General features: G+C 49.4%; 1 protein-coding gene across 3 annotated transcripts in view; it reads left to right on the top strand.

The window, feature by feature from the left end:
• Nucleotides 1-268: 268 nt before the first annotated feature.
• Nucleotides 269-23978, top strand: part of NDRG4 (NDRG family member 4) — a 34361-nt gene continuing 10651 nt past the window's right edge. The window contains exons 1-9 of one of the 3 annotated variants that reach the window (XM_087729073.1): nt 269-402; nt 7874-7965; nt 8689-8733; nt 16690-16795; nt 18273-18393; nt 18949-19011; nt 19762-19822; nt 22659-22745; nt 23790-23846. In XM_087729073.1, coding sequence (XP_087585199.1) covers nt 7897-7965; nt 8689-8733; nt 16690-16795; nt 18273-18393; nt 18949-19011; nt 19762-19822; nt 22659-22745; nt 23790-23846 — 609 coding nt within the window. In that variant the 5' untranslated portion in view covers nt 269-402; nt 7874-7896. Of the gene's footprint in view, nt 403-550; nt 668-7873; nt 7966-8688; nt 8734-14786; nt 14913-16689; nt 16796-18272; nt 18394-18948; nt 19012-19761; nt 19823-22658; nt 22746-23789; nt 23847-23978 lie in introns of those variants that run through there. The other 2 variants (XM_087729074.1, XM_087729075.1) reach the window with 2 other exon arrangements.

Raw genomic sequence — 23978 nt, 5'->3', positions numbered from 1 at the left:
GAGGCGCTCCGGGCTCCGAACTCCCCTTTGGCGCCATCAGGAAGGGCGCGGGGGAAAGCGCAGGTGCGGGGCGTCCTGGCATCTCGCCCTCCCCTCAAGAGGAGAGGGCAGCCGCAGAGACCCACGCGCCACTGCTTCGTCGGGCGGCGCGGACTGACCCCCCCCCCACTCGCCTGCAGGGCTGCCCGCGTCACGCCGCCGCGCAGCCGCCGCCGCCCCCGGCACCTCCCCGCCCCGGACGCGCGACCTCCCGCCCCGCGCAGCGCCGATCCGGAGAAGCCGGTCAGGGAAGCTCCTCCCCGAAGCGGCCGGGAGAGCCGCGCAGCCGGAGCCAGAGACGCTCCCGGGCCGGACCGCGCAGCAAGCAGCCAAGCGACGCTCCGCCAGCCTCGCCCGAAGCCCGTAAGTGGCCCCGCGCTCGCCCCCCCCGCCCCCCGGGAAAGGCCTCCGGGACTCGGGTCCGCCGCTCGCCGCCCACAGGGCGTGCAAGGCGGCCGGCGGCGCTTGGAGCTCCTCCCGGGCCCGCCCGCTTCCCTTCTGGAGTCATGCCCGCCGCCCGCGCCCGGCCCCTCCCCGCCGCTCGCGCGCCTCTCGGCCGGCTTCGCAGAGCCTCCTCCGCCCAGTGCTGCCATGAAGGGCTGGGGACAGAAGCTGGAGCTGCTGACAGGTAAGGCGCCTCGCGGGCGGCCCTGCTTGGACGGGGGGCGGGGGGAGGAGGGGGCTGCGCCCAGCCACCTCTGGCGAAACCCGGCCGGGTCGGCGAAGGCGACGAGGCAGGATCGGCTTTTGGCCCGACTCGCCCGCCCCCCGCCCTGCCCGCTGGGGGCCCGGGGGTTTCGGTGGCGGGGCCGGTGCAGCTCTTTGAGCACAGGAGTCGCCCCTGTTGCCCCGCCGCAGGCCGGCCGTTGCCAAGGGCAGCGAGCGCCGGAACGGCGACTGCGAAGGGTTTAAATACGCAGCTGCCCGGCCCCTCCGGCACTATCCGCCGCGGCGCCTCAAGCCCGGCTTGGCCTGCACGGCCGCCGCAGAGCCGGGAAGGCGATCTGGCCGAGGATAGCGGGTTCCCCGCCCAGGCGCGGGACGGGGGGGGGGTGACGGGGGAGGCCCTCCCTGGGGAAACGCCCGGCACCCGCAGCCGCTCCTTGGGGGCATCCGCGCCTTGGCTGGGAAGGCAGTCCGGGGAGGGCTCCCGGTGCCTGGGGATGGGCGTGTAGAGGTACGGTAAATAAATGGCTGCTTCGGGTTAACGCCTGCTTAATGCTGGGATGGAAATGACCCAGTGCCGCAAGATGCGTGTGGAGCCGCCGGCAGGCGTTGCTGGCAGGGCAGGGCTGGTCCCCGAATCCCCCCTTGGAAATCGCTCTTTTATTCCTTCGCTCCTCCGCGGAAAGCCTCCGCTTTCTGGTCTTCGCTCTGACTGCTTTGGGGGAGAAAAGGGGGCAAAGGAAGAAGCGGAAAGCCGAGTTTCTCGAGCGGTGGGGGCTGGAGCTTCCCTTGGTGCAAGGACAGGCGCTTCGAGACTGCAGCAAGAGAGTGGCTGGCCCGGAGACCTCGCCTCCCCCACCACCACCGAGGGATTCCTCTGCATCGGAGAGGCTCTCGTGCCAAATGCTCTGCGGGGGGAGCGAAGGGGGCAGGTTGGTGTCGATGGACTACCATTGCTCACGGGAGGGAAGACGAAGCCTGCCTTCCCCAGAACGATTCTCTCGGGTCACCGACCGTGGGCCAACGCCTCGAGCCAGGCTTTGTCTGGACTAAGGAGCCACCCGAAGGGAGAGGGGCGGGACAGGGCAGGGATGCAGGATGAACTTGGCAGGTGGCTGGCGAGGCCAGCACCTGAAGGTCAACCCTGACCAGCTGTGCAGAGACCAGCGATGGGGGCTCCTGTCCTGAAGGCCGTTTGTGGGTCACATATTCTTCTGATTCTAGGCAGTTTATCACTATGAGAGAAAAGGAATAAAGCCATTAAGACCCACCCCTTCAACCAATAAATAATAAACACCACGATTGAAAGCTGGAAAGGAACACACAGTTCGCTATCAAGCAAGTCTGAAAAGGCTGTTTCCACTCTTTCCAAACCATGGGGGGGGGGCGTTGGTGGGTTTGTATGTGTGTGCGAGGACATAACTAATCTCAGGTTCCAACTGTTCCAGAGGCAAGAGGGCTTCCACCCAAAAAGCCTCATTTGACTGTCTACAGATTCTGCCTGAAGAAGACAGTCCCAACGGAAGGCTACAAGGACCAGAGCCTTGGGGGTGGTTTCTTTTTCTGCAGCTATTCCGTCTCAAAGCATTTCTCATGGTATGAAAATGAAACTTAAAGGAGAATTAAAGAACAGAAAGTTGCAAATCACCCTCCACAGATTTATGTGAGAGACTAGGCTGCATTCTCCCAAACACCAGAAGGCAGGACAAGAAACAGCGGATGGAAACTAATCCAGGAGAGAAGCAGCCTAGAAATAAGGAGAATCCTGACAGTGAGAACCATTAACCAGTGGAACCGCTTGCCTTCAGAAGTTGTGGGTGCTCCATCCCCGGAGGCTTTTAAGAAGAGGACTAGACAGTCATTTGCCTGAAATGGGATGGGGAAATAGAAGACCCTTCCAACTCTGTTATTCTGTTGCAGGATGCCTCATTTCTCAGCTCCTTTGGGGATGAAATTTCACCCCAAGATTAACTGTTTTACAGAGAATGGCAGAGGAACGGTTGTAAAGCATCACCATTTGTTGGGTTGTTGACTAGAAATCTTAGGCATCACCATATGAAGGGTGGCTAAATGCAAAAATGATGCAAAATAATCACAGAAGAGATGCCAGCTACATCCTGTAGCTTTTTGAGACACCCCCCTCCCCACCTCTGAAGCTGAGAAATGGCAGCTCTGTTGCCCTGCCCAGCAATGCACTTCAGGAATGGGGTCCAGGCCTTTGGCTTCAGTCCTCTCCTGCCCCTCCTGCACGGGGGGCGGGCAGGCTGGGATCTGCCTTTTGTCTCAACCTCAGATTTTAAGTACTTTCTGACTGACAGATCTCTGACTATTGCAGGTTTTGCTTATTGTTTCAATCTCAAAACAAATTCAGCAGTTTTGAAAATTTCTCACTATTCCCCTAAAATTAATTTTTCAGTGTAATCAATTTTGAGTTCATGTTAGCTTCTCGAAAGATGTATTTAGTGGCAGGTTTGCAGTCCATGAATTTTGAATAAAGCCTGCCTGGCCCAGTCAGAGTCACTGGTTGTTTCCAGCGGTTGTCTTATCAGCAACAGGAGACAGGAGAAGGGAGCTGTTTTGGGAGATACTCTTTCATTCCTGATGTGGCTGGGATCCTGTTATGGGGAAGCTTGGCTACGTGGCCCTGTTTCCATGCCCACCACATCACTGTACATTACTAGTATATCACCAGGACGCTCCCATCATCTCGGAGGGTCTGTCTGACCCCAGTTTTGCTTCTGCTTGTCTTGTCACATTCCCTGGGTCTCCTCCGCAAGTGCTCTGTGGTCCATACATCTTCCTCCCTTGAAGGATAGGAACTGACTTTTGTCAACATGACAGCTTCTTCACATTTTGAGACAGAAGCCAAGGTGTAGGATAGATTCCTGTGGGCCTCTGTAGTGCAGGCTTTCTGTTCCAAGGCTCCTGCATTCCTAGTCAAATGCTCTTTCCACTACAGGGTGCTGTAGACCTCCTGGGTGTGGTTGTGACAGGAGTGGACTAGTGCTGGCTGAAAGGTGTGGGACAGCAGGATGTGGGAGGAGTGACCCATAGGGGTCCTGGAAAATCACAACTCTCATTCCTTTTGTTCAATTACTCAGGACTCTGGGTTGGAGAAATTCCCCAACCACTACGGGGCTCAGATGGATATAAAGCAAACAAAGCCAAATAAATAAATAAAATATATTTTGACAATAGTAATGTCCTGACTGGTTCCGCATTTGGGGTATGGGGTTAGGGTTTCATGGCCACTAAAGGATGCAGCGGGGAGGGGATATTCAAATTGCAAAATGAAAAATCATAAAGAACAGGAAAAATAGAGGAATGTATTTTTATTACTCCAAAAATAAAACTATCTTATGGCTGCTTTTCAGAAAAGCTAAAAATATACAGCAGTCAAGCTGATCTAAATGCCTGTAGCTTGCAATGCAGAAGATAATGAACACCCCCTCACTTTGCTGATAAAACTGTAGTCTACATTGCAGACAAAAGACTTATTAACTAACCAGACATTGGCTGTAGAGGTTGTCTATTACTTTTTTGCTCTTAAGGAAGCAGCTCTCCAACCATAAGACCCCAGTGTTAGAAGGGACAGCAACCTTTTTTGTCCAACCTGCCTAGGAGCTATTCAGTTTGCAGCCGTCAGTCACAAGATGCTCTCCAGAAACTCACTTGTGCATTTAGTAACTAGTCATTGTGTACTTGATCCTGGTAGATAAGTTGCTTCACTTTGCAGACAAGAAAGAAGATGTTAGCAAGACAGATAAAGACAGGAGATCTGCATATGGTCAGCCCGGGGCTGAATCTGAAGCCTTCTGTTGCCCTTCCTTGTCCATGGACTTTGGCTTCTCTTTTTCTGGCCTTGGGGGAGAGGCACGTGGGCTTCATGTTGACATTCAGTTCTCTTGCCTGAGCACTGCTGGTTCCTAGCTGACTAGCCTGAACTCTTGCCAAAGTCATCAGTTTGCTTCCTCAGTTGTGGCCAGGAGAGCTTTGACTGAGGTGCCAATTTCTGCCCTTTCTGGAACAGGCCTCATAATTCAACCTCTGGCATTTACTCTGGGGATGCTCTTGGCATCCAACTGGTTCAAAAAGCAGCTGCCCTTGTGAGCATGGATCCAAGCTGCATGAGCTAACCATCTAACACCGTTCCTGCTTGCTGCTTGGCTTCCAAGTAAAATTAAAGGTAGACACAGTTGTCTCCTGGATTACCTGAGAGGCTGCCTCTGATGGAATCTGCCCCTCCGTGGGCCCTGCCTGCTGAAGGTCTGGATAATGGGCGTTCTGCCACAAGTCTCCTGCAGAAGAACCCTCGCCCTGGAGGTGGTCTCAGCTTTTGGATCTGGCTCTTCTACGGAGCCTTTAGGGATGAGATTGATGAGGTGGAGGATAGGATCGAGGGAGGATGGCTGAGAGCAACAATTTGGTGTCATGTTAAAAACACGCTAGAAACAGGAGACTGCCTTAGACACAAAGCCAGCTGGGTGCCAGTCACTCTCGGGCCGCAAGAAGGAGGCAATGGCCCTGGCAAACCACTTCCAAAAGCCTTGCCAGAAAATATGCAGGGACATGTCCAAGTGTTTGCCAGGAGTCAACACTGACTCAAAGCCACACACACAAAGGATAGTCGGAAGGTGTCTGTCAGCACCTCTTCATTGGGTAATTAGGAAAGAAGACCACGAGACTCCATAGGTAGAAATCAAGTGTACTTTTACTAATTATAAATGATTAAAGGCATAGCGAAGCGAAGACTGATTATTTAGGCGCGAAAGCGATTGATATATAGAATGACCCATTCCCCACCCCTTGGCATCACAGTTACAGTCCAATCATAATTCTCCCAAGTGCCAGGTGTGAGATAACTTCAAAAGGCATCACTAAGATGGAATGTCGGTGCCGTTAGTCTTGGCGGGAACCGCCTACGCATGCGTAGTCCGACAGGCAGCTGAGCTCCAGAATCTTCCTCCAACACAATTAGTAACCCCTCCCAAATACCATGCCCTCCCTCCCCGTTTCATGGCAGCTGAAGCAGCAGCAAAGCAGAGGCTGACAGTGTCAGACTGATTGTGAATTGGACGTGAAAGGTTTTCTTTCCTTTTAAACTTTGCTGTAGTAATGAATTGGAGTGTAGTTAGTCTCTTAGAGTCTCTGGATTTGTTTTTCATATGAATGAAACGTTTATAGAGTTCAAATCCTATCCTCTTCACTGACACAAAACAAATCTGCTTCAGATACAAATGTGCTAGCCCACCGGCAGTACAGCAGAGACCACCATGTCACCACTTGCCTAGTTGCTTTGTGTTGCCCGCTTGAAACTCTTTTGGTGGCCTCTCCATGAATGCAATCCATTACTGAAGAGAGCAGACGTGCCCAGAGGCTTTGTGTGCCTGGTGGTTGTTGTTGTTAGCTGCGAAGTCATGTTCGACCCATCGCGACCCCATGGACAACATTTCTCCAGGCCTTCCTGTCCTCTACCATCCTCTGGAGTCCATTGAAGCTCACGCCGACTGCTTCAGTGACTCCATCCAGCTACCAGTGTGCCTGGTAGAAACAGCCTTTTAATTAAAAGAGAATTAAAGACATCCTTAAATGTTACAATCCAAACTTAATATTTCTATTGAGGCAACCTGGAACTTTTGCAACCCTTTTCCCTCTTGCCCTGCACTCCTCATGGAAGTTCAGCCTGTAATCTGCAAAATCTTTCCATCACTGTTATGTGTCTGATTGTCCAGCCATCCCATGTGTGCATTTCTGGTTTTTTTTTCTGTAAGCAGAAATTCATTTTTGTTCATTAGTTTTTCTATGGTTCTTCCTGCCTCATTAGACTTGTTGAAAAGAGGATTTAAACCACTACCATGTATAATGAACTATTTATAAAGCCATTTATAGCAATGCCACATAAGACTTGCCTGACTGCAGATCTCCTTTTCATTTCCCCCCAGTTGACATAAGAATCGATAAGCACTTTCAACAGAGTCCCTCAAAGAAGAAGGTCCATGCAGCCCTTTTTGGCTGACTGGTTGCAGGCAGCTGTATTCAAAGCTGTGCTGAAATCCACAAGCGCCATGTTATTCCCGTGCTCTCCTAAGCCCATAGGTGGAGCCCAGCTATGAGAAGGACATGGCAAAGCCTGTTTTGAAGAAACTCACACCGATTCCATGTGAGGTCTCTTGCCAGATGTTGGCAGACTGCAGCGCTCTGTGATGACTGGCTTTAGGGCAGGGGTCTCTTGTGGACTTCAACTCTCAGAATTCCCCAGCCAGCCATGCTGAAGGTCTGGACAATGGGTGTTCTACCACAAGTCTCCTGCAGAGGAACCCTCACCCTGGAAATGGCCATGCTGGTTGAGAAATTCTAGGAGTTGAAGTCCACAAGTCTTAAAGTTGCTAAGGCTGGAGACCCTTGCAAGCATTTCCCAAAGCATTCCCAACCTCGAAAATCAATCATTTCTGATTCCACTGGCTATCAATTCCTATATATCAAGAAACAATCTTGGTTTATTGTAATCATGGTGATTTATCTATTGGAGATGTATAATTGCTAAGACCACCCAGACACATTTAATTGAGTCCCAGGCGGCCAGCCCAAAAGGCCCAAGCAGTCCTTGACTCCTGGCAGCAAATCATCATTTCCACAGGCTCAAAGCAGCAAAAGGGCTGTGTGGGTCTTCCAAGCCATCTTTTATGTTTCACAGTGATGCTGCCTTCTTCCCCCAGGAAGAGTGTAGAGACCTGCAACTGGAGCCTCTCTTCTCCTTTGCTGTTTGTTGTTTGGCCAGGGACTCGCATCTTTTCTAGGGGGCAGCTCTCTTTCAGCTGAGTGCCCAAAGGTGGAGGGAGCAGCCAATGCCAGAGGTCTTTTCAGGGCCTATCTGTCCCATCCCCATGGCCCCATGCAACTCCAGCTTTTAACCCTGGTTAAGCCAAAGTGCACATGGGCTGCCATTGGGAGAAGGACTTCAAAAGAGCAAACTGCAGCCCTTCCTCCTCAGACCTGGCCAGGTTTCTAGGGGGCTTTAAATTTCCCCCCACTCCCAGATTGCTGGTGTAGATATGACCAGGTGTACTCTTGACCAGGAGGGCCTGCCATCAAAGCAGGATAGATTTTCCCTTGGCATTCCAGGATTGGGACAAACCACTGACTAATCTAGGTTTGTTTCATTGCCCAGGACTGTTGCTCCAGGAAGTGACCATGGCTAGCCTACATGAGCAGCGGTTTACAGAGGAGAAACCTCTGCTCCGTGGACAAGATGCTGAGATGGTGAGTCCTTCACTTCTCTCTGGGAGTTCCGATTCTGCTGAGCCTGGAGGCAGGTCCCTCGGCTTGGTTAGAGCCTTCCTGGGGCCAGTGATGAGAGCACTGGACAGCCAGATGGGATTCAGGCAGGCCTGGGAAGTCTGTTCTTGGGTGCATCCCAAAGGCCCTATGCCATCGCTTTGGATCCTAGCAAGAGCCCCTTGTCTCTTCCAGCAGCATCGAGACCTCCGCTCCCTCTCTGGGAAGTGTGCAAGTCATGAGACAGTGGAAACAGGGGAGGATTGTAATGCTGCTTGTTTCCCATGCTTTGGTGCTCCCCATATGTGCAGATGGTCTGTTCCCTGGCGGGAGGGAAACAGACCTCATCCCAGCCTGGACGCCCATATCCTGCTTGGCCCTGGAAGCCACAGGAAAGACTCTTTTTCCCTGGGATCTCTCGCTCTCACTCAATTTCCCAGTTCAGCATATAATCCTGGCATTTCCAGGTGGTCAGACATCCACGTATTAACCTGGCTTGCTTCGCTTTTCCCCAGGATCAGCCAAAATTCTATTGGACAGCTGTGTTTATAATTTGGGTGGGCCCCTAGTTGCCAAATGACTTTATAGAGGTTACTAGATGAGTCTCTTTACAGGACCCCACCCCACCCAGTGCTTTTCTGGTGGTGGGATCCATAGGAAGCAGGAGTGCTGCAAGAGCCGTGATTGATTTTATGTCTTTCCTTCCAGGAGAATTCAGACACTTTCCTGCCTGCAGTGGACACTGACTGGAAGGTAAGGTTGCAGGGGGGGGGGGGCATTTTGTCTGCCTTGCCCAGGAAAGGATGGGGGAGTTGCGCTTAGGGAAGACCAATGTTTCGGAAGTGGCAGAAATCCAACCAAAAGGAATCATGGGGGGGGGGAGAGATGTCCCATTCTGGGTGGGTTCATTCTTTTGTATCCTAGAAGGTCGAGTGCTGCCTAACTCCTGGCGGGTGAATCTCAGGCCACAAGATATTGGCTAGAAATGTACTTTTCATTCAATGGCTGGGGGCCTAAATATTGTAGAAATTGCAGCTTGCAATTTCTCATGGTGTGAGCAAACTTGGAGTAAGACTGAGCCGTGGTGTACTTGTGGCACTCTGGCTAAATGTGCCCAGGCTGACTGGTATTGCCATAACCATCAGCAGGAATGGCTGCATATGGCCCAGCACATCTAAGGCTAGTTGTTGGTGGATATTTGTTTGACATTCAAAATGCATTACACAAAAAACTAAGCTGACCAAACCTACAATGGCATTGGAGGCCAATATCTGTGGGCCCAGCTGTGCTGTCCACGGCCTTTGAAAGTTGCTGTGGGTAAAAGGCAAATGGCATGAATAAAGTATAAAATGAAAGCGCAAAGTAGCCGCTGACTTTCTGTGAAATAAAAGGCTTATTCATGCATCACCCTTGCGTGTTTCCTCTCCATCCTTGAGATGGGAGGAAATGGAGTTGATGTAGAAGCCTCACAGCCTCCCTTCACAAGGCAAGTGGTGTGTGGAACCCTTGCAGAAATGGTGTGGGTGACTTTCCGGCCATGGCTGGTTTTCCTGTTTCTCAGAGGAAAGCAGGAATGGTGAAACCCAAGAATGGGCTGAAAGAAGAATTTCAAGGCAGGATTCCAGACAACCAGAAATAAAGAGATGTTCAGGAATAAGAAAGGGGAGGCAGAATAAAAAGAGGAGTTCCCTTCCCTCCTTTCCTGCTTTTGCGTTCTGCTTTTATCCGGCAGCCGTGTTGTTTTCTTTGGCAAAGGGATGAAGTGGACCATCTTGGTGAAATGAGGATGGTGGTGATTCCTTGGGAGTGGGAAAGAGAACCATAGAAAGGGGTCTGTCAGCACTGGTAGGGGTTGCGGGAGTCCAGCCAGTCTTGTTTGGCATCGTCAAGTATATTGACATTGATGCATGTCACCAAGAGTCACGTGTGGCTCAGGAGCCTTGCATGTTAGTTGCAAGTTTTCCTTGCATAATTTTCCTTTAGGTACATACAAGTGATGGTGGTATGAGAGTCCATTCTCTACACTAAACAGAAAGAGCGCAGACTGATCCAGACTTGGGCCCAGTGCTCTTCAACATCTACATATTGATCTAGATGAGGAGATCGAAGGAAAAGGAAAGAGTTGATCAGAAGATGGGAAAAAGTGTGAAAAGTGAAGTGCCCAAATATTGGAAGGCAGGATGAATGAAATTAAACCACAGTTGTGTTCACACAACCCAAATTATTGGGTACTAAATGACCCCATATTCTGGATTTGCAAATATACTGAATTAGAAGCTAATAAAAATTATTGGAGAGTATCTTTCTCCAAAAAGAAAGGACGATGCAGTAAATCCTAACCCTAACCCTACACTGACTCCTGAGAAGGTTCACTCAGAATCACAATAATAACCAGATCTGCATGGCTTTGACAAAAACAAATCTTACCAGACCAACTTCATCGCATTTTAGCAAGCTAATTAAATACAGCATGGATGCCAAGATATTAAACCGAGTTATAGATGGCTCAAAAATGTAGTCAAAGTGTGCTCATTAAAATTGTGGAGAGGAATTTCAATAGAGGGCCATAACAATCAGTCCTAGGACCTCCATCTCTTCAATATTTGTGTTAATGGCTTGGTTGAACAGGTGGAGGAAATATTTGCCAAATTTGCAGGTGATACAGAATTGAGCGGGAGAACTACTGGTGCCAGAAATAAAATTCAACAACATCTTGGTAGGTTGGAAGAAATGAGCAGAATGATACTTAATACAGACAATGGAGGTGGCTGGAGATGAGGCTCACATAATTTTAGGCTGCAGGGGAAGTCACCATTCCAATTTGTTCTCCTTGATTAAATCTCAGGATGATGCATTTCCAATTCAAAAGAAAATGTCACACATGTGTCCAAGAATAGATTATCCTCAGTCCAAAGTGCCAGACGCCAAATGATGGGTTTTCAGTGGTTACTATATTGCAGCTGTACTCTCCCTCTCCATTCTTAAACTGGGGACCAACCCTAAGAAAAACAGTCCCTCAGTCTTATGCTAATGTCAATGTTTTCCAGACTGAAGCTGCTGCTGTGGGAAGAGGTTCAGTGTATGCCTGCAGTAGTGGTTCCCAAACTTGGCAACTTTAAGACTTGTGGACTTCAACTCCCAGAATTCTCCAGCAGAGCTGGCTGGAGAATTCTGGGAGTTGAAGTCCACAAGTCTTAAAGTTGCCAAGTTTGGGAACCACTGGCCTACAGTGAGGGATTTACAAAACCCTCCTTCTCCCAAGGCTGTTTCTTTAAAGTGCTGTTTGGGGCCTGCAGTTCAAGTTGCTGCAAGAGCAGTTCTTCAAAGTCTGGCTTTTTGGTGAAGCAACATCTCCCTTGCCTTGAGGGGTTGGGGGCCTCTTTTTTTGGACTCTTGGGCGTGGCTTTCCTCTCAGGGCAGGAGTTGAAGCTGAGGCATCAGAAGTATGCCTAAGTGCCTCTGAGGTGCTTAAGACGGGGCAGCAGGTGGAAACCCTTCTTCACAGGAACTGGGCCTCAGTTTACGTTCTTGTTCGATACGTGTTTTCCTAATGCTGGTCAGCCCCTTCTCTGCCCAAATTACTTGGTACTAAATGAACCCATTTTCTGGATTTGCAAATACACTGAATCAGAAACACTGAGGAAAAGGCTGAATGTTCTAACCCACCCAAAACTAAACAAAATTAAACCTAACCACATTGTCTTTGTGTGTGTGAATGATATGCTTGGCTTTTAACTCATCGGATAAAATTTGTTGTATGAATACAGCTCTTCATTTAAATACACAAACAGGCATTCACTCTTCCTCCTTCCAGTAAGAGAGGAGAGAACAAATAATGTTTTCAGTTGCAGCCCAAATCTACAGAGTCAGCCTACTTTAACCTAGGAACATGCTAAAAGGAAAAAAAATACTTCTCTGGGCTTCATGATAAACAGAGAATTTCTTTGCATGCTACAGTTATTTTGCAATATGCCCCGTAAGGCAGAAAAACAGTCTGGGTCAAGGGCCGGAATGAAGCTAGCGAGCAAGGGGACAATGGGTGACGGTGCATGGTGGAAGAGAGCGCGGAGCCCCCTGGTGGCCACAGGCAAATGTGGTGTGGCCGGTCGGTGGCTTCAGCACCAAGGACAGCAGAACGCGGAGCCTTGGTGTGTGTGTGTGTGTGTGTGTGTGTGAGAGAGAGAGAGAGAGAGAGAGAGAGAGAGAGAGATTGTCTTCTTCAAACAGAATCTGCCACATTTGCTGGGTTTTTTTTTTTCATTTTAAAATTAGACTATCAGCTTCCCACAATTGTGACAAGCTGAAGATGTAACCATGGAATCCTAGAAGTTGCCTGCAAATTGCTTAGAATGGTTGCATTTTTGTTTTTCCTCTGGCAATTATTGAACATCAGCATCTGGGCCTCATTTGGCAAGGCTCTGTAATGAGCTGACAAAATCTGACCTCCCAATGGGGCTGTGGCTAGAGGGGCACACGAGAGTCAGCACAGAGAAGGTGACCTTCAGTCTTGTTAGGGGGGGCAGAGGGGGCCCTTGGGCTTGTCTCTGGCTCTTACCTTGTTCAACTCACAGGCAGATTGTAAGCACAAAATGAGCTCCTTGTCCAGGTTAGAAATGTCACAAATAATTCATATTCTTATTTCATAGACAGGCTGCCCCATAATTTGAAGTCAGAAAATCAATAGACAATAGGAGGTTCCTGGAGATCAGCTGCCATGCCACCCCTGGCGGACAGTTAACTAGCCCCTTTTCCAGCCCCTCCATACAGAAGAATTTGGTTCCCCTTGCCTATTCCTCTGCTGCCTTGTCACTTAAGCTTTCTTGCCTTCTGCTCTGGAATGATTGGCCTAAGGCCCCTTCAGATGTTGAAAGACAGCTGTACTACAGCCGTACTGTCTCCCAGTCCCCCTTTCTTGACACTAAACATAGCAAACACATCCAATTGTTCCCTTTAGTCCTTTCCTTCCAGGATGTTTGTCATTTTGGTTGCTTCTTGGACTGTTTTGATTCTGGTGCCTAGAATTGGATGCAGCATCCAAAATATGGTCTGAATGAACTCTGAATAAAATGGAATGCTGGTTTCTCTTGACTTCAACACTATTGCTCTTAAGGCCGTTTAGGACAGCATTTGATATTTTTGGGGAGATGCTGGGAAATATTCATTTTGTTGGCTCAGATATGGGTTCTAGTTCCCCAAGGCACCCAGATCATTTTCACAACCACTGTACAATCTCCCTAGTCCTATTGCTTCACTTTGGTTTTTATTAACCAGATGTAGATGTTTACATTTGCTCCTGCTGAAATTAATCCTGCTGGGGTTTGCCCATTTCTCCAGCTTATCAAGGTGGTACTGTCCTCTCTGACTTTGCAATTTTTATGTCACCTGGAAATGTGATAATTGTGAGCCCTCACCCGTCATCCGATTAATGTATTTTGAACAGCACCAGGGCCTAGAACAGAAGCCAGGAGCTCCGCACTTTGCTCTGCCTTGATGCAGAATCAGGGAGGTAAACTCGAAGGATAGGATGGGTGAAGGGGTGTCAGAAAACCAAATGCCTAAATTTTACAAATGGCTCCTTTCACAGGACACACAAGCAAGCCCACTGGAGTTTAGCTTAAGACTTGTATAAACCTCCCTACCAGTTAATTTCAGTGTGCTGTGGTACTCAGAACTTAGGGTTAATTTAGTAAACCATATTTGAGTCACACAAACACACCAAATAGTGATTGTACAAATAATGTAGATTTTCAAGAATTATCTTTAGACTCTACATATCTAGCATATGCTTCCCAGAATCACTTTATCAGATAAACAGCTATGAGAGAGAGTGGGGGGGGGGAGGGAGGGAGGGAGAGAGAGAAGGAGGTGGGAAGGGAGGTAGGGAGAGACAGAGACAGAAACAGGAACGTCCAAAGTTACCAACAGAGAAATGGAGTTGGATCTTCTTCTCTGTTCAAACAAGCACAATGTGATTTTGTTGGATTATATTTTGGGGTGGCTGTAACTGTTTTGACCTGGCAGACTGAGACTTGAGCAGGAGTTGGTCCCTTGGAGGGGTGCAGTATTCTTCCAAATGTGGAGGAGAGTCAGACACATAGTCTTCTGTCACTGACATTTAGACAGTGAACAAACTTGTGAATTAGGGATTTTATAAAGCAAATATTATTGATTTGATTGCAGCTTTCTTGGGAATTTGCTGCTGCTAAAGAAAATCCTGAACAGCATGTTACACATTAATGGGTTTTGAAATAATAACTGCTGACTTAAGTATCTTTAAAAAATCTTAAACAGAGTGAGGTCCAGAGCAGGAAGGGCATTGCTTGCTCTTCAGCTGCAGTAAGAAAAGAAGCCCAGCAAATAGGGACAGATGGAGGATTTTGGCAGACTTCTTCCTGGGAGCCATGCGAGGGTGACCTCAGAAGAGGGAGCCAGCCTTAGAACCCTTCCCAGGAGCAGTGGACAAGGGGGGCTCTCCCTGGAGGCCGCTTCGCCGGTCACGGGGAGGGCAACTCCTCCAGGGCCTGCCGCGCCCAGCCAGAAGGCCTGATGTCGGAGCATTGGGTGGAGATGGGGGCGGGAGGGGCGCTGCCTTTTTCCCTCGCCCTTTCCCTCCTTTGGGGCCGCGGAGCGACCCTTTGTTCTTTTTGGACGCTGCCCTGCCAGGGGTCCCCGCAGCCTAGTGCGCCCCTTCCCCGAGCGTGGCGGGTCGGCTGCCTTCCCCGCGGGCAGTCTCGGAGCAGCGGGCGCTCGGCGGGCGGGGGACGAAGGGGCGGAGGGAGGGAGGGAGGGAGGGAGGGGCGCGGCTCACCCTTAAATGCAGCCGCCGAGGCCAGCCCACTGCAGAGCTGCGCGGCGCCGGTGCAGAGAAGCGGAGAGGGACGCGGCGCCGCTCCATCCTCTCAGTCCCCGAGATGCCGGAGTGCTGGGACGGGGTAGGTGCCCCGCAGCGGCCGGTCGCGGAGAAGTCGCCGGGGGCTGAGGCGGGGAAGGCTGCAAGCCCTATCTCGGCCACCGGCAACCCCCACCTCCCCTGGCAGGGCGCTGGGCTGCGCCGGGTAGCGACCTTGCCACCTCAGTTCTCGGCCAGCCCTCGGAGGAGCAGCTGCCCCCCCCCCCGGTCGCTCCGAGCGGGGCTTCCTGCGCAGCGCGGTTTCCCGGTTGCCGCGGGAGGGAGTGGGCGGCCGCCCTGCCGGAGGGGCTTCAGGGTCCTCTGGACAAGCGGAGCTGTGCCGATAGCCGGCGGGATGGTGGTGGTGGGGCTTCCCGGGGGACCGCGCCATCCGCCCGCGGTGGAGACGAGGCGGTCCTGCTGGGGCGATGCACGTCGGCAGCGGCTGCAGGTGGGGGCTTCCGACCTTGTCGGCGTCCTTGAAGTTCTCACTGAGGCAGAAAACGGCGCGTCAGCCACGGGGTCTGGGAGCCCTTCGGGCTGAACCATTCGGAGTCCGAAGACTGAGAGGTGTTACTAAACGTTTTGCTGCAAAGGCAAAAGTGAAGATTTTGAACTTGTGGTTTACTGTTTGGCAGCTGCAGGCACAGTCCGAATACCCACCAGCCACAGGTCCCAGTCGGCAGCCGACGCTGCCAACTGCCAGCCCTCTAGTGCTTTGTGCTCTTGATTTCACAGTGGCACCTTCTCTGCCCCCACCCGCCATCCATGCTGTGGGTCAGGTGCTGCTTTTTCTGCAGCTGCCTGAGCCCCCTGGCAAGCTGCTTTAGGTTTCTTGGCAGCTCCATGTGGGAGAGGAGACCCCTCCACAGCTGTACTTCAGTGCTGAGTGCTGGTTGGCTGGATGAAGCAGGGGAAGAGAGCTGGAAGAAGGCTCAGAGTCTCTCTGCAGGAAAGGAGAACCAGGAATCAAGGGCAATGGTATATAACCCTGCACCTTGACCAGCAGGCAAACTGAGCCCTGGGAATCTTTAACATCCTTCACAATCTGTGGGTGGCTTGCTCTCGCTGGAACTGCAGGCAGTGAAGTTATATTTGTGTTTATAATATGTAGGAATATAGCTGCTGCATTTGCAGAAGACAACTTTGTCTTTTCCTGTGGCTGAGCAAGTGGGCAAACACCTTGCATTAGATATGTTTGTTCATGGTTCAATGTATGTTATGATGGTTCATCCTATGTGTACTCCGTAACCAGGGGAGTTGTGTCAATGCAGTGAAGGAGAAGCAGGTTCTGCAGAGCCATAATTGCTCATCCATGGGTGGGGGGGAGAGATATAAATGCCTGGCTATTTGCTGGAGCAATGCCTGAGAGACTCTGACTGGGGGAATGTAGGTCAGAGTAGCAGGAAGGAGGGGCATTTCTGGGGAGCTAAGAGGCAGAGAAGCTCAGTGTCTTTGGCATGCAGACAAAGGGCATAGGTTTACAGGTAGATCTAATAGTTTATGCAGGCAAGACATCTGTGCAAGCAGTAAGAAGTTCATCTGAAGGAACTCCTGGTGTCCATTGTGGCTCCTTGAGCCTGACATTGTGGGAAACCCTGCAGAGGAGATGACAGTGTGCAAAGAGCCTGGGTTGTGTAAGTGGAGCTGCTGGGCAGAGATGAACTATGGCGGCCGGAGGGAAGAATGCAGCCATCACAGTGGGTTGGGGCTGCCGTGGCTCTTCCTTGGAGTACCCGGCCTAGAAAAGGGTGTAGCAGCAGCAGCCTGGCTCCCTTCAGCCAGGCCAACATCATGTCGCCATCTCCCCCCCGCCTCAGGAGCATGACATCGAGACACCCTACGGACTGCTGCACGTCGTCCTTCGGGGATCCGCCAGAGGGAACCGCCCAGCCCTCCTGACTTACCATGATGTGGGGCTCAATCGTAAGTGGGTCACTTTTAATTCTGGTTGTGGAGGGCAGGCTAGACCCCCATTTTTCCTAAACCTGACTCTGTTGTGCCTGGCTTGCAAACTGGCTATTTGTGCTTGGCTACCAGAAGGACAGGTGATCAATGTGGTCAGTGACAAGGCAGCCATTTTGTTGACATTTGCTGATGTGCCAAGTTTTTCAGTGCCATTGAAAAGGTTTAGTTCTGATGGCATAACCTAGTGCGCAGACCCAATAGTTTGGGTTAATTGTGATTCACAGCATAATGTGAATCCAGAAAATGTATTAAGTACTTTGGCTGTATGAATATAGCAAAAACAAAAAACCGCACAACTTTTCTTTATGGCCTTAGCCTCGGCCTGTTCTACAGAGGAGGAGATAAATGCAGAAGATGCTGAAAGGGAGTTCTTTTTCCTACTCTTAGTTCAGGAGACAGTTAAAACATTGGCTGTGTTTCCACAAGTTGACTAAAAAGGCTTGCAAACACCTGAATCCCCTGAAAACTAACTAAGACAGCCTGCAAGCTAGCCAGGGCCACCATCCCCATGGCCTAGAAAGAAGGAAGCTGCATGGACAGGAAGGAGGTGGGAAGATGAGCTGAAGCTGAAGGTCCAGAGGCAGCCAGTGGTGTTTCTTTACCCTTCTTTCTTGGAGTCCAGCTCTCCTCTTTGACTGCCCAGGCTTAGATCGGCCCCTTTCCGCATGGGAGTCCTCTGCAGGCAAGGACAGGCAACGGGAGAGAGGCCAGCCAGTCAAAGCTCCTTCAGTCTGAGTGCTCCTTCCAGTTCCTCAGCTGAGGTGGAACCTCCATTGAATAGAGCAGATTGGCTGGCATGCCAGATAATCTCTACTTGCCTTGAGGAGGTTGCCAATTGTTGCCAGGCCTCTGTGCAGGAAACACTGGAATGGGCTGAATCTGAGTCACCTTGGAAGAGATGATAACTGAATTGCAAAGTGTTGTAAAGGCATTAATAAATAACCATTATCTTTGCTCCACTTTTATTCCACATGGAACCCAAATATGCTTTTTTTCAAAAGGCAGCTGGACTTTTTATTTTGCTTGAAGACCTTTAGCTTCTCATCCAAGATGAGTTCTGACCTCTGACTGAAAAAGCTTCTATGATAAAGCAAAACAAAGAAAGTCCAGTTGCCTTTTGAAAAAAGCACCTTTGGGATAACGATAACTGGGGTGGCTGAGAATCTTCCATATTCCGTGTGGAAAGCAGCATAGGTTTCAACAGTCCTGAAATGCTTTAGTGTTGGAGTAACAGGAAACATACTTGGACCGAGAATTCTGAACTCAGGATGGGGAATGAGGCCTTGGCTGCCTCTGGGATAAAGTGATTGGGGGGGGGGGGCTCATCTGCCCTGCCTGGAATAGTAAGAGACGTCAATGCTCAAGTTCATTGTCAAAGGTGCATCATCATTTGATTTTGGTTCTCTAGCTCTAATTTTCTTCTTATTTCTTGCAGACAAGCTCTGTTTCAACACTCTCTTCAACTCTGAGGAAATGCAAGAGATCACAAAGCACTTTATGGTGTGCCATGTGGATGCACCTGGGCAGCAGTCTGGGGCCTCCCAGTTTCCCCAGGGGTAAGCATCTTCCAGGAAGATATCTCTGCCCTCTTAGATGGCCAGCTTGGTCCCTTGCTAGGCTTGGATCTGCCCCAGAGTCCCTGTCCTCAGAGAGGACTCAAATGAAGGCCATAAGTGCTCCCTTGGATGGGTCTCCTTAGTCGGGGCGGGGGGAGCTCTCTCTCTCTCTCTCTCTCTCTCTCTCTCTCTCTCTCTCTCTCTCTCTCTCTCTCTCTCTCTCTCTCTCTCTCTCTCTCTCTCTCTCTCTCTCTCTCTCTCTCTCTCTCTCTCTCTCTCTCTCTCTCTCTCTCTCTCTCTGAGAAAGGGGGGGAGGGAAAGAGGGAGGGAGGTAGACCTTAAGTGGTGGTAGGGCCATTTTTGTATAAAGTAATCTTTTATCATTGCTTTGATGTTTTATCTTTTTGATGCACATTTTATACACTTTGTTCATTTTTATGTATTAATGCTGTATTCTGACATGCAATATGAAATATAAATATACAGTGGAGAAAGGGAGGGAGAGAGAGAGAGAAAAAAATCTTTTTGAACTTCTCACATGCTTTGTTTTTATAGGTATCAGTACCCATCCATGGACCAGTTAGCTGCCATGTTGCCCAGTGTGGTCCAACATTTTGGGTGAGCATGGGGTTTGGGGGCTCATATTGCCCTGGTATAATGGCCTTTATGGTATGGTACAGGAAGGAGAGTCTTGCCAGTCTTATTTCCTAGTGATTACATGGGCAGGGCTATTCCTGCAGTTTTCTTGGCACATGCTTGGAAATGAATTGCCATTGCCTAGGGCAAAGAGAAAGTGATCGGCCCAAGGTCGCCCAGCTGATTTTGTGCCCAAGGCAGGAGCAGAACTCACCATCTCCTGGTGCCTTTCAGCATCCGATGAAACTGGCACTTTGCACTTGGCTGCAATTTGCTATTTAAAGATAATTAGGGTTTCCTGCTTTAGAGGTGTCTGACAATGACTTCTTTCCAAAATGCAGAATTTGGCTCTTTTGAGCAAAGTGGTGAAACAGATGAAGGGCAACCAACTGGTATTCAATAAAGTTTCAGTTGGCAGCCTGGTGGTTGAAAGTTTTAGACTGTTAAGAGCTCACACCAAACCCTGTCCCAGCATAACTTTACTGGATGATCTCAAAAGTGGCTTAGGATAACAAAATTGTTATGGAGGCACCATGTTTTAGAGCTTCTAAAAAGTAATCCAGGGAGTCCTTGCTTAACAACCATTAATATGCGATCATTTGGAACCATTTATACTGTAATCCAATCTGGATGACCCCAATTCTAGTTGGCCATAAACCGAGCCTTGGGAACTGGCAGGGAGTGAAGCAAGGAAGTGATGCCAAAAAGTTTCTGACGTTTCCCTTTTCATAGGTTCAAGTATGTGATTGGAATTGGAGTCGGAGCAGGTGCCTATGTTCTTGCCAAATTTGCAGTAAGTGTTCTACCTGGTCTGGGTGTAAAAGGGGGGACCCCGGAGGGATAGAGAGAGGGAGGGGGCCTATATACATTCTGAGAAAGAATCCTCTCTTTTGGCGTTTTCTAGAGTAGAATTAATGTCACCCCATCTGGTGGACGTTTATTTAGCTGAAAGCTTTTCTGCTTTTATCAGGGCCTGGACCTATTCACCTGAAAGCCAGAAGTACACGCTTTGCCTTGCATGAGCGGCCCTTGAAAATGGTGTCAGATAAGGAGTTCTTGAAAGTTGCCAAGACCTACTCAGCTCTGCCCACCATGCCCGTATCCATAAAGAAAGAGGTTGGGCTGAGGTTATCAGTGGGTTGTAGATTGCACACTTCCATGGCCAGCCAATTGCAGTTGTTGCAAACTGGGTCCAGCCCAGCTGGTGGCTGCCGCCACTGGCCCAGCAGATATCCAGCTATTCCCATGGGCCACTTTCCTGATGATGCTGTGTTGGGATGTCTTTGCTTATTGTTTCTTTCTCACTGTGCACTAAGTATTTTACTGATTCTGTTCTTTTTGTAGTTTATATTTTGTCCTTGAGCTTACTGTATTTTTTGGAGTACAAGACACACCGGAGTATAAGACCCACCAAGGTTTTGAAGAGGCAAATAAAAAAAAGTTTTTGCACTTGCAAACCTCCCCAAAATGGCCCATTTTTCCTGAAAATGGGTCTTTTTAAAAAAAAAAAAGAGCATGAAAAGCCTTTAGCAAGCAGGCTTGTAGAGTGCTCCGGAGAGGGGGGGGGCAAAAATGAGCAGGTGTTTTTTTGCTTATTTCTGTCCTCCCCAGCCCCCAGGAGCTCTCTGAAAGCCTCCTAAAAGCTATGGCACGGCCATTTTGGTGAAGGGGGTGGGGTTTCATGAGGCCAGAAATGCTGCATTCAGTGTATAAGACATGCTCAGATTTTCAGCCTCTTTTTTGAGGGAAAAAGATGCGTCTTATACAGTGGAGGGTTTCAAATCCCGTTCCAACCGGTACGATTGGAACGTGGCCGGCGGCGTCTTCATGGATGCACGCATGCATCTTAGTGCCTCCGCGATTCTCCAGCTGCTCTGCAGAGCGTCGCGCAGGTGCTGTATGCTCCATGCGCCTGCGCAGAAGCCTTTAAATACTGGTAAGGAGTTCCTCCTCCAGAGCACCATACCGGAACGGTATCTGGTGCTTCGGGCTGGCTCTGGTATGCGCGTACCGGGGAGTACCGCCTTCAACCCACCACTGGTCTTATACTCCGAAAAATACGGTATTTTGTAGCTTCCTAGAATCATTTTGTGACAGAAATGGTATGCAAGCTGCTAAACATGCATCAATAAACTCCAAGCTAAGTGTGCCCGTTTCCAATCTCTGTGACCCCGGGAATATTCCAATGCAACGTGGATATTCTCCTCCCTGAGCCAGAATGGATGAGGTTCTGCCTAGGAGATCCACAGTGACCAGGAAAATATTCCTGGCCTTCAGGACATTCTGTTCCATTTTGACAAACCTGGTATGGGTTTAAAGAGAAAAGTGTGAAATCAGACCTTCTTAGGGCCTTGCTCTGAAAAAGAAACGGGGGCTCAAGCTTTCCTATGACTGCTCAGTTTTTAACATATCTTCCTTTCACAAAAGGTGACTTCAAGCAAGATAAACCTAGCTATGGCCAAACCCATAAATCTCCCTGGCTCCATTCCATCCTCCAGGCTTGATGCCTGAAACCCTTGTAGTAATTTCTCAGCCTCCCTGCCCTTCCTCACCCACAGAGAGGTGTCCAGTTTCACCCACACGTAGAGCCTGAATTAAGCTGGCCTGTGGCAAGCAGAGCTGGCACAGAGTCTCGCCCTTGCAGCCACTCCATATCCTGCAAGAGGGCGGCCACTTCTGTGCTTTATTTCTTTGGCCTGATCCTGTCCTGTCCCTAGGGGTGGGCTTCAAAAAGTTTAGCAAGGGGTTCTCTGCCCAGTTGCTGGGTGGACGTGGCAGAGGTGGGCATAGCCTAGTTGGCCTCCTGCACCATGGCAGGGGGGGCATGGCCCAAGCCTCTGGGAGGGCAAAAACAGCCTCCCCAGGCTCCTGAGGCCATCTGGAGGCCAGAAATGGGCCTGTTTCCGATCTTCCCAAACTTTCAGTAGGCCCATTTTTCACCCTCCCGAGCACCCTACACTTACCTGCATCCAAAACGGGCAAGGGAGGGGTGGGCAGGGCCAGCCAGAGGTGGGATTTGGGGGTCCTCCGAACTGCACATAATCTTAGCTAGAGATTCTCCTGAACCCCTGCGAACCCCAGCAGCCCCCCGCCCCCTCCCAAGTCCTTCCTTTTTCCATTGCATCATCCTTCCCCAGGCCTGGTTCATCTCAGGGATGGGGTCTTCTGCTGAACTGAAGCCCTTGCTGTTGTGATGGTATCAGGAAGGTCTGTGGGGGTTTCTGGGACCACATTTTTCAAAGTTCATAAGACCAGGAGGCTCTTTTGGGAGTCTTCTCAAATAACAAGCAAAACTTCTTTAATATTCTAACTTTGAATAAGGACTAGGACTTTGCAACACTTTTCTTTTTGTGTGTGAGAGACACAAAACCTTTCTTGTGGAGAAGTAGGCAAACTGAGACAACTAGAAAATGTTTCCAAAGCTTGCAGACAAAAGACTTTGCTTTTCACAACATCTATTTCAAATACTTTGCGCGACCCTAGTTTTGCACACTATCCAAATGTAGCCTCTAGATATGCTTATGTATGCTGTGTGGATGCAACTTGCAGGTTTTTCTTCCATGTTCCCTTGACTTTGGATGCTTGCAAATCTGTTAGCCAGAATAAACTCTGTATCTGTTTTGCTGCAGCTGATCTTCCCAGATCTGGTGGAAGGCCTCGTTCTGATCAATGTTGACCCAAATGGCAAAGGTTGGATTGACTGGGCTGCCAGCAAGGTAGTCTTCTAGGGCGGGTTGGGCATAATTTTTCCAGGCTGAGAAAAAGGGGCTGAAGAGCAGGGATCTTCTGTGGGCCGGGGTGTAAAGGATCTGGAGAAGTTGCAGTCTGGCACATCTGGCAGAGATCAGGTTGAGAAGAGAATAGAGAATAGAGAAAGGAGTAGGAGTTAGGAGTAGAATTTAGAATTGAATTTAGAATTTAGAATTGAATAAGTTTTTGGGCCAAGTGTGATGGAATGTGTCTCCGGCACAGAAGCTCTAAGCATACATGCAAAGCAAAAGAGTAATAGGAATGATACCAATAAGAAGAGGTAGTAGAGAAGATGGGAAGGATAATAATAATGTGACATGGGTAAATAAATATAGACATAATAAATAAATATAGTACTGTGAGAATTAGGTGTTCAGCAGAGTGATGGCACGAGGGAAAAACTGTCCTTGTATCTACTTGTTTTGGCATGTAACACCCTAGAGTGGCACCCAAAGGGAAGGAGTTGAAACTGCTAATGTCTAGGATATGCGGTGTCTATAGTTATTTTCTTAGCCCTCCTTCTGACTTGCACAATGCACAGGTCATCTGTGGAAGGCAGTCTGACTGCAACTGTTTTTTTCTGCAGGTCTAATTATCTTTTGGAGTTTGTTTAGTTGCTGAATCAAACCGGACAACTATAGAAGTAGTAACTCAATAATTCTTCTGTAGAACTGAATCAGCAGCTCTTTGGGAAGTCTGAACTTCCTAAGTTAATGCAGGAGAACCTTCTTTGTTGTACTTTTAAAATAATAGTTCTAATGTTAGGTGTCCATTTCACATTCTGGGGGATTATAGAACCCAAAAACCTGAAGGACTCTACTGCTGTTGAATATAGTAAGAGATGGTAGAATAGTAGGGCTTTTGGGGCAGCCAAACTCTGAATATCAAAGTCTGGGTCTTGGCAAAGAAGGGGGCCCTGCCCTGCCCTTGAGCCTTTGTGTGAAGCTGCTCAGGGCCAGACGACCTCAGCACCTTTGCTGTGTCCCTTGATATCCATCTCCTTCTTTCAGCTCTCTGGCCTGACCAGCACATTATCTGACATGGTGCTGTCTCATCTGTTCAGCCAGGTAAGACAAAGCAGTGGCAGATGGGGAGATTTACAGGCCTCTCAGATCCTTGCGTTTATTTATTTGTTTGTTTGTTTGTTTGTTTATTTATTTATTTATTTATTTGACATATTTATATGCTGCCCAATCCCA

This window comes from Thamnophis sirtalis, unplaced genomic scaffold (assembly GCF_051295495.1).
Source record: "Thamnophis sirtalis isolate CommonGarterSnake01/CBP01778 unplaced genomic scaffold, rThaSir2_p1.2 scaffold_14, whole genome shotgun sequence".
NCBI classification, from domain to species: Eukaryota; Metazoa; Chordata; class Lepidosauria; order Squamata; family Natricidae; genus Thamnophis; species Thamnophis sirtalis.
Note: the sequence above shows the minus strand (reverse complement) of the source record. Positions and strands in the feature narration are given on the sequence as shown.